Here is a 10874-nt window from a genome sequence, read left to right as displayed (position 1 = left end):
AAGTTATTTAAAAAACTCAATATTTGAGCAGTTGCAGAACTGGAAATAATGAAGATACCCTCAAAACCTTTATATTTAATGAAGTAATACACTTATATCTATATTTGGGTACAATATTGTCCAATTTGAAGATTGGGTCATTTAAGTCATATAGCGTACCTAGTCCTTTACCCTAAATATGGCATTTCTCAAATACTATCACGCATACATTTTTTGACAACAACAAAATTCTGCTCATAAAATTTCTGATTTTATTTCATTTTTACATTAAGTCAAGTAGTATCTAAAATATTGAATAGAAAAAAATATACCAAATGAGGTTTAATCTGAAACTATGTCAGATTTTGTAACCCTACCCCCTCCCTTCTAGAAATGAATTTTAAGAGATACAGTCAGCAGAGATAAACTATTGACCTTAAATGATTAAGCATTCCCAAATTACCATATTGAGCATTCAAACTCACAATACTAGAAGTTTCTATGAGCCATTTAAGAATGATATATAGTGTGTGCTATTGCAGTTGACCTTTTTGCACTCACAATGATTGCCTAAATATTTAGTTATTTTTCATACAATTTCTTGTAATAACTAGACCAAATCTATTACCTATACATATTTTTTGATAGAAATTTATATCACTATACAGTATAATACACCAAATATGTTTAAATAACCATTTCATATTTCAATAAATAATTAATATCAATGGAAAGAGACCCATGGACTGCCCATGGATCACTACAATTAAGTCCATCTGAGTCATCTTACCCTCACAGATAGGTGTGTCTTTCATAAGTTTAAGATTTCTAATTGTAGTTTCACATGGAACTATTGGATAACTGAGAATGCATGTACATGTATATTGCATTAACTAACGGAAGTTTTCCCCAGGTGAAGGTCTATGTTCACTGTATGTATAGGGGGGGGGGGTGTGAATTAGTTCCATTATGAAACTTTTCTAAAAAATTTATATACATTAATGTATCTATGATGTATGTTTCAACTAAATTTTGAATTACAAGGAAAATTCAAACACATTGATTGAAGTAATAAAATTGATATTCTATCATGTGCACATTTTTTACTAATATATCTAAGAAAAAATAATCAACATTGAAATTTCCTTTACATCTATGCAATATTATTGTCTTTCAAAAGGCATGTACTTGTAATATACGAGTACATGACATGTACTTGTTTCCCCTTAAATTCACAATTTAGTTTAAAGTATGTTGTATAACATCCACTGCTCTGAGCTCATATAAGTGAATTAATGTTTTTCATCCAGTCCCAAATTTTGCAGTAGTTCTTTAATCTTCGGAACTTGATCAAACATTTTTAAATTTGTGGAGTTGTGGGGGTCAAGGGGATATGTCATCATCACTGTAAATGGAGTACCTGTTCAAAATATAGATAAATATATTTAAATATAGCAAAAAAGATGAATATCTGATATACTCAGAATTGTCTTTACAAATGTTTATCAAAAAAATATATATAGTACCTCTCTTGCTGTTATACTTGTTGACTCGAAATCCACTTCAACCTGCACTGGTCCTATCTAACCTCCCTCGGTCTTCAGGCTGATGCCTAGAAAAAAGATCATCATAATTGATATTTGCACCGTTAGGTCTATATTATACCATTGAGTAATTAGATTGCATCATACAATGTGAATTTTAAAACTGTGTCTCAACACATATTCAGTTAAAATTTAAATACTGATGTTTCAAAATTATAAATTGCAATGAGATGACATGTATATATGTTTTCATAAACTGCCATAGACTTATCATATCTGTTTTATTTACAAAATGTGGGTCAAGAGAAGGGCATACGTGTAGTATACATATCTTACTTATACATACAATGCATACATTTGCCTATGAGAGGGCATATGCAGACTTGTGATTAATTTACATTATTTAAAAAGGTTTTGCCAACCTACATGTTTGTGTGAAACACAAAACTTCAGGTTTGATATATTTCTTAGGCCACTGAAATTTCAAAGTAATAATATATGTATACTATAGTCTAGGAAATTATAATTCAACACATGCCCCCCCCCCTTCCACTTTTTATCCGGTTCCCTCATACCCCTAGATAGTAGGTCTATACAGATATTTGTTTTTCATTACTTTTATACATGTAGTTCAAGGTATGTTATTTTCGTAACAGTTATTTTCATAACGATATTATTATTTTCTTAATAAAAGAGTTGTAAGAGCCCATGTTTACAAATGTGGTATACATTTACATGACATCCGTTCGTTTACAATCACTGGCACAGGTGGGAGTTATATTTTATGCACATATGGAATACATATATACATAAAAAAATAATACATCTACTGTATGTCGTGTGTTTAAACTTACAGATGTTATTATAAATCGCGTTGTGAAATAGCAGAGGAAATGTGAGTTGAACTTTTGAATACAAATTTATGGCATTTTTTTCACTCACCAAACGAAACTATGATTTCGTTGTCCAACTTGAATGCATCCACCAACTTCCTCTTCTTGCAAGAAACTTTGTTAGGTCTCTCAATGACTGTATAAACAGTATTTAATCTCTCAGCATGCAGCACTCGGACATTACGATGCATCAATCAACAACTTTGTTTACGTAGCGCATCTATGTACATGGATTGGTGGTTGGTTTAACATTTCGATTAGCAAAAAGTTTCACACAGATGAAACATTTGATCTACCATTATTACAGACATTGACGTATACTTATGTGGTATGTGCATATTTTCTGTAGGCGAGTCAGTCACAGCAACAAAACACTTTCGGAACCCCTTTTTGTTTTTCGACTATTCTATGACGGAGTAAGGAATTCCGGAAAATGAATTCACGTGAAAATACACAATTTTTACTGATCACGTGGTTGCTATCCGTCGCTACCTTAAGGCCGAGTATAGGTCTACCTTAAATACCGATATTTTGGTAAGCCTCGTTCTGACGTTACAAACGTTATCGCGCGCCTTCACCAGACTCTCTGTTCGTTGGTGATTTTCGGAGAAAGCAGAGCGTCTGGTAGCACGAGACTAGTAATTTTTACGAGTAGTATAATTTTACCTTTTGACCCAGCATGACGTGTGCAAAACATATATACGAAGGCAAATGACCAGGGTTAAAATGCTGGGTAATTCATAGAGAAGATATAATGGTAATTGAATGGTTTCTATGCTGTTTATTTGTTTGCATGTACAATGGTAGTCATTGTGCATTGATAAAGTGGCTTTTTTATTTAAAGATCCGAAACAGGGACATGTGAGGTAAGTTGGTTGGCGGGGATTTTAAGAACGCGATAAGCAGACGACAGGACGGGTTCTACACGTGTTTGCTTGTTAGATGCTGTGTGTGTGAGTGTTTGTACATGTGTGGACGTCATTTTAAAGATTTCATTTGGATTTAAGAGGCTTAGCAAAGGTACAGAGAAAGTTTTCTTAATACAATTTGAGCAGGGGATGGTCATGTAAGTCAGAAGTTTATATTTTATCAATTATTATTATCATTTTTAGTTTACAATTACATTTGATAAATAAAATCCTGTGATTTTCTTCCATGTATGATGTCGTCTCTTACATCCAGGGAAAGATAATACAAATTCTAGGCGAACTAAATTCCAATTTAAATTCTAGGCGAAATAAATTCCAATTTAAATTTATCAAGATGGACTTACTACAGAAATAAAAATAAATGTAAACTTTAAGACTAAGGCTAAAAGAATTAATGTTTAGTTTCTCGGGCATTTTTTTTTTTAAATGATGAGGCAGGCAGGGGTTGTTTTTTTACCTTCAAATTTAGCTTTTTTAAAAATACTAAATCATATTCATACACCGTACTATCAGTCCCATAATATTCAAATATTAATATAAAATATTATGTTTTAAAAAACACAATGAACATGCTTTCCAAGATTTTGTGTGTTTATATGAACTAATACGTAATAAAAAATTTAAATGCGGGATTTAATTTAGGAATGCAGCGGTGCCTGAGAAACAAAATACATTGTATTTATTTTTATTTTTTTATTTTTTGGCCTAATAAATTGAAAAAGAAAAAAAGTATTATAAAAAAGATATGTCTGCATTGCAAATTCAATAAATGGTTACGTTTTCCTAATTATCGATGCAAACAAAACACAATCTAATTAAAATCAGATCCTAGGATACGCTCATAATCGCAGAGTATACAGCGCGGATCTAAGAAGTCTGATTTTAATTAGATTCAACAAAACACATTGAACCTTTTCTTTACTTATATTTTCCTAATGAGCAAACAAAACACAAGCCTTTCTATACTTAGATACACCATTATGCTTAAACAAAGAGACGCATGCATAAGATACCTGATTCACCTCCCTTGGAGGTGGTTACAGACGGTGACTGAGTGCTAACAAGACCGTTCGTCGGCCCCACTGTGGGACCTACTGGTCCTCCCTCCTCGGCTGCCTCCAGTGTCTCCTTCATCAAAGAAATCAGTGGGTATTTTCCCTCCCCACACATTGTGCCTTTAAAATCATCCAGTGGGAGAGACCATATCATGGCTCCTCCATAGCCACCTTTGATGATGAGATCTGTGACCTATTAGTCGTCATCAAGGGGACAAAAACAAGACACTTATTACAGGGCAACATATTAAAGAATATTACACTGTAACATGTTAAAACTTAATTTATAAATCAATGGTAGTTCAGATTCAAAGTAGGCAGTTCTCTCACCTTTGTATAGATACTGGTCTTGTCGTCAAAACCAACCCACAGTTTTGTACTTGGATTCACAAAATACGGAACTTTGGCTACCGGGTCTCTGTATGTGGTACCTTGGCCACTCCTCTGCATCTCACAAATCTGCATGTATATTTACAGTATATTACACAGTGTATTTACACTTGTTATATTTTTATTTACAGTATACCTTTATTGCATAATAGGAAGGGAGATATGAAAATATATTCACCCAAGAAAACCCATATTCTCCTACGGCAACAACAAATTGGAATATCATTTTTCTTGCGTAAGTACATTTTCAATTATCCCAAAACATCTATGTAATGAATTGTTTATCCTACCAAAACGAATGAAAACTGCTAAAATCCTGCATCCGGGCCTATATATGTAGCTGAGTTCGCCCCAACAGAAGTACTGTCAACGTATTAGAATGTACATTTGTACGAGCCATGACATAACGGTCTATGATAACCATTTTAGACATTTCCATTCTCCCTCAATGCTGATTATTTGCAGGGTAAATCAATTAACCATAATAAGGTACATCTACATGTAATTAAACCATTAAATTCCCTCTCGCGTGTCAACAAATTCCTTTTACGCCCCTACAAAGTATGAAATTACACTTTTAAAAATGAAATGACACGGACGTAGTGTGACGTTACAATAAACTGGGTCTACCTTAATGTAAAGTTAATGGAAAATTTACGCGACGCTCGAAGAGGTGGAATATGATGAAGAAAATAAGATGTTGGGAGGGAGGGGGGGGGGGGGGGGTTCTCCCTTGCACTTGAATTTGAATGTCAAGACCAATCAGAAAATGCGTTATATAGAATTACCATATTCAGGTATAATAATGTACATGTGCATTACTTTTTATATCATATCTAAGTATATTTATTTATTATTTTTTACAACAATCATCAACAAAGCAAAGAACAAGGGAGGTTATTGAACAAAATTGGCGCGCTTCAAATGCCGACCATATTTTGCAGGTAGAAAGGTGACAATTTTCTCGTTTGATTCATATATATATATATATATATATATATATATATATATATAACATGTACCATTTACTTGTTGCTGATATTGAGAAAATAACGTTATAATATTGCATTGTTAACTCCAACGCTGTCTTCCGACGGTCGCTTTTTTGGAACGACGTCATCGACGTTATTGGATTTACAGTCCCCTGATTCTTGTAGAATATTTTTCTAAAAGTTATAATTTTCAACTTTTCAGGTAAAAAAAAAAATAGTCATCGAGATCAAAGACTATTAAAAACTGTCATGCTATGAAAAATACATTATGCATCTACGCGTAACTTTATTGGGTTCATAGACATTTTGCGAAAGAATCTTGTGTTATTAGAGTTAAGAAAAAAATGCGTGTATTTGCCAAAAATCGTTGAGTAGAACGCAATCATATTTTCGGAGGCGATTTTAGATGTTCTCCTATTCAAATGAATTATGGAAAATAAAATGTAAAATTACTTGTTATGCCATGTACCTCAAGGACTATATAACAGCTCTGCGTCCTAATACTAAATGATACAAATGTTGCATGAAGGGGATATCATTTTCTCGGGTACAGCAAAACACGTCAAGTAATGTGCGTGTAACTATTTTATATCGCAAATATATTTAAAAACAACAAAAATGCGTCGTGTTTATATCTTTACATTCCCCTAAATCGTCAACAAAGAGTTGTAGCTCTCTCTCTCTCTCTCTCTCTCTCTCTCTCTCTCTCTCCATATATAGTGTTCATCTTTGATAAATGAAAATTACATTAGTCGATGGGAATGTCATTGCATACACCGACATTCAGTCTAAATCTAGCATTGTTTAGTTTTACTGATGTGAACACTGGACTCGGGGAAGTTGTTTGAGTACTGTATAGACAATGCGGTATATCTCACTGCTTTCCCAAGACACTTGGAATCGTAAAGGGGTAAGAGGGGGGGGGGGGGGCACTTTATTTTGTCAATGATCAATAATTATATCTGTTATTTTCAATAAGCGAATGCAGATATATTGGGTGATCCACCCACTCTTTTTTATAGTACTTTTGAATGAGAAAAATTTAAACTCATGAATTGAATTGGATGAGCGCTCTCCCTATCCTTCTTATCACCATCATCTGTTATTTTCATATGGAATATGCGAATAAGGATATATTGAGTGACCCCCCCCCCCCCCCCCTTTGATATTCTTGATAGTTGTATTGAATGTGAAGAAAATAGGCTTAAAAATTATTAATTGAACCCATGTAGCGAAGGATTTTACTTGCAAATTGACCACCAACTTATCCTTCGACAACCCCCCCCCCCCCTAAACTGCGTGTCTGCTTCCAAGAGACAGTATATTTATTAACTCCAACAGACTTTTTTTTAAAAAAGATTTTGATAAATAGCATGCAGGTGACGGGAGAGAGAGCGAGAGAGAGAGAGAGAGAGAGAGAGAGAGAGAGAGAGAGAGAGAGTACTAGGTGTTTACATCACCTTACGGTTACCGGTACTCCAATTTTCCCAATCGTGACTCTATGTCAGGAAACTTTCATGTAAATTTCAACTATTCTGGCCCAGTGGTTTTTTCAGAAGACGAGTTTTAAAGATTTTCCCTATATGTTCGCATGTAAGACTTTGACCCCCTATTGTGGCCCCAACCTATCCCCGGGGGTCATTATCTGAACAAACGTAAACCTGTACTGTATAAGGAAGTTTTCATGCAAATTTCAACTTTTCTAGCCCACTGGTTGTTGAGAAGATCTTTAAGGATTTGCCCTACATGTATTCACTCTTAAGGTTGATTATTTTAACAACTTTAATCCTCACTATGTCATGAAGCTTTCATTAAAATTTGAATTTTCTGGCCCAGTGGTTCTTGAGAAAATGTTTATATATTTTCCTTATATACTCGCAAGTAAAACTTTGGTCCTCATTGTGGCTCCACCCTACCCCCGGAGACCATGATTTGATCAAACTTGAATTTGCACTATGTCAGTAAGCTTTCATGTAAATTTCAACTTTCCTTGCCCATTGGTTCTCCAAAAAAAAGATTTTCAAATAACCCCACTTTAATTTTGGCCTTTTCTTTATTATCCCCCATTGGCAAAAACCTGCACAAACCTGAATCCCCTTCACTCAAGCATGCTTTTTGCCAAATTTGGTTGAAACTGACCCAGTGGCTCTGGAGAAGACTTTACAGACAGACGGACGACGGATAATCAGAAATTCATTTGAACTTTCAACTATAAAGTGAGCTAACGATATTTGCACATGCAACAATCTTGCAGTAATAAGTTCCCAATAACTTTATAATATACACACCAGTAATCTTGTAAAATATTCAGGTTTCTTTAGAATGAAGAAATTTGTCATAATTTTCACATGCAAAAATCCCTTAGATTATAGCATCGTCGAACTTTCAACTTGACACTTACGTTTACAGTAAATATCAATCAAATGAATATATATATATATACATATGTATATAAAGCACTAGAATGACCAACGACATGAACATTTATATATATTATATATATTTATATATGTAACAATATATATATATATATATTGTTACATATATAAATGATGGGCGCTTGCTTACTAGTTATATAATGAAATTATGGTGACATATGAAAGCACCTCATAGTAAGACAGAAAGCCTTTCTCTCTCGTGTAGGGCCCTGCTCTTCCAGCGCCCGATGCTGGAGCACCGACCCAGTGTTTAGAAGTGTCCACCAAGGTAAAGCTTCTGCCGTATGTTCCCAGCCCAATGATTAACTTCTCTCGGGGTACTCCTTTCTGATGCCAGTATTCTGCTGCAGATGCCTTTACAAATGTAAAATTTTCAAGTAAATCGATCAACTATGAATTACAGCTGACTAAGGATTAAAATATATTCATACATATACGTGCTATAGGAGAGTATGAGGTAATTCATACAGGAAAACTAACACAACTTTCACGTTTAATCGGGTTTTTATTTTTAATCAAATCAAATCAAAATATGCACACATTTCAATCCACAATCATTTCAAAATGCGTACATATGTTTTAATGCAATATTTGATGGAATCTGACCACTTTAATCGTCTGGTTATCTTTAAAGTGTACACGCAGATGAATACACACAAATCTTTTAAATTAGCACGAATGCATATATTGACACCTAACTCTTCTCCGTAATTAACTCCAAAAACAACGGTTTGAAAATATGAGTAAACCTACTATCGGGAAAGGTGTAGCCCTTTTATACTACCTTTCGTTCGTGAAAGTCTTAACATATCTGTATCTATGTCATTCGTTGTGACAGAGGAGGAAGTGCATTAGCTGTTTAAAGTTACAGCTGCAATTGATATATTTTCGAATAAATAAATGATTCTGAAATCGCTAATACGCATGCTCAAATATCTATAAATAAAATGTCTAGAATCAGTTAATGTGCATGTCTGGTAAATAAGCAGAGATGAACGAACACCATCCGGATTATAAGATGTAAAGGAGAGTATATGACCCACAGTGTACAGGGTCATAACTAAAGATTGCAACAAAGAATATTTTGAGTCGTAAATGTAAATAGGAGTTATAGAGGATTTTCGGAGCTAAAACTGAGTTTCCTGAAGGTCTATACATAAATATAGATATCTAAATGGAAAGTTATCCATCTTCAAAAGGAAATACAAAACTAACATTGCCAAATACGACACTGTTCCCCATAACGCTATGACTCATCTTACATGTACAATCAGCTTCCAGCATGACCAGTCGCGATAGTTCAGTGCTTAGAGCATTCACTTCATGACTGGGAATTCGTGAGTTCGAGCCCCGTTTGTGCTCTGACGACGTCAAACCTAAGACGTAAAAATAGGCAGTGACTGGTCCTTGGCCAGAGGTTTAGCATTCAAAAGTTACCGTTGCAAGTCATTCGGATGAAAACTTAGTACGATAAGAACCCTTACTGCTACGACCCTGAGCGCCATGTACAGGCCATTTCTTGTATTTCACTTACAACTGATGACGTCTCAATATCACTGAATCTTTTTTTCTCGAAAAGGCGGGGAAAAAATAAATAACATTTTAGTATGTCTTATCATATCTTAATAGGTACTTACGACATTCAAAGTTTTGTCCGAATCATTGTTTGAAGCGTAGAGTCCAGTATGTAGACCAGTGAATGACTCCCAAGATCCATGCAGGTCGTAAGTCATTGTACAAATAAAGTCCATGTATCTGAAATATAAAAAAAAATGAAATTACTGTAGTATTAAAAAGAGAGTAAGAGTGACGTAGAATGTCACTAAAATGATAATGCTAGATACATGTACTATATATCTATTACATGTATGTTTAATTTTTATGCTGTTGTCCCGCGGGGATCTGGGTTAGAATAGGTCATCAGTACCGCTTGCTTGTCGTAGAAGGCGACTAAATGGGGCGGTCCTTCGGATGAGACTGTGAAAACCGAGGTCCCGTGTCACAGCAGGTGTGGCACGATAAAGATCCCTCCCTGCTCAAAGGCCATAAGCGCCGGGCATAAGCCAGAATTTTGCAGCCCTTCACCATCAGTGGTGACGTGTCCGTATGAGTGAAATATTCTCGAGAGGGATGTTAAACAATAATCAATCAATCTATGCAGCTAAGGAAGGTGAAACAAGAAAAAACACAGAAAGCAGATAAAGAAAAAACCCTTTGATACTGTCAATAAATCGGCATCACAGTCTGGATTAGCATTTAGCTTCGTCTGATTTGCAAAACAGAAATACGAGGTAGAAGCAAGATAAAGGAAAGAATCATTATCATATTATATCAATATATACATAACAAGATCATAGAACATAATCAAATTGAATGGAGGGGGAACTACCATTTTACATACATGTACATTGGAATAAGTAGGTCCCAAGTATTCCTACATCGAAATCTCTATGAAGGGTATTGTTTTACCCAACTACATATACAATATAGATATGGTCTGAAATATATAAATTACATAATTTGTAATTGGATAACATGTGTGTGCTATACCCATAGCCTGATAATATAGACGTCGCGCACGGTACTGGTGTTACTTTCATACGTGCATTAGAAAATGTTTCCGCTATGTTTACACAGTTGTATATTTTGTGGAT

The 10874-nt window shown here is 34.6% G+C and overlaps 1 protein-coding gene and 1 long non-coding RNA gene across 2 annotated transcripts in view; both read right to left on the bottom strand.

Annotated features, from left to right (window-relative positions):
* The window catches only part of LOC125672307 (chitotriosidase-1-like), a 48985-nt gene that overhangs the window by 25388 nt on the left and 12723 nt on the right, over window positions 1-10874 (bottom strand). Inside the window, exons 5-8 of the mRNA XM_056161223.1 lie at window positions 9858-9975; window positions 8389-8574; window positions 4731-4859; window positions 4359-4593 (exon numbers count right to left, since the gene is read on the bottom strand). Of these exons, the coding sequence (XP_056017198.1) occupies window positions 4359-4593; window positions 4731-4859; window positions 8389-8574; window positions 9858-9975 (668 nt within the window). The remainder of the gene's footprint in view (window positions 1-4358; window positions 4594-4730; window positions 4860-8388; window positions 8575-9857; window positions 9976-10874) is intronic.
* Window positions 235-1935, bottom strand: LOC130053993 (uncharacterized). Its single transcript, XR_008802223.1, has 2 exons — window positions 1506-1935; window positions 235-1399 (listed from the first exon to the last, which is right to left on the bottom strand). It is a non-coding gene; the product is annotated as an uncharacterized LOC130053993 (long non-coding RNA).

Source organism: Ostrea edulis, chromosome 4 (genome assembly GCF_947568905.1).
Source record: "Ostrea edulis chromosome 4, xbOstEdul1.1, whole genome shotgun sequence".
Taxonomy (NCBI): domain Eukaryota; kingdom Metazoa; phylum Mollusca; class Bivalvia; order Ostreida; family Ostreidae; genus Ostrea; species Ostrea edulis.
Note: the sequence above shows the minus strand (reverse complement) of the source record. Positions and strands in the feature narration are given on the sequence as shown.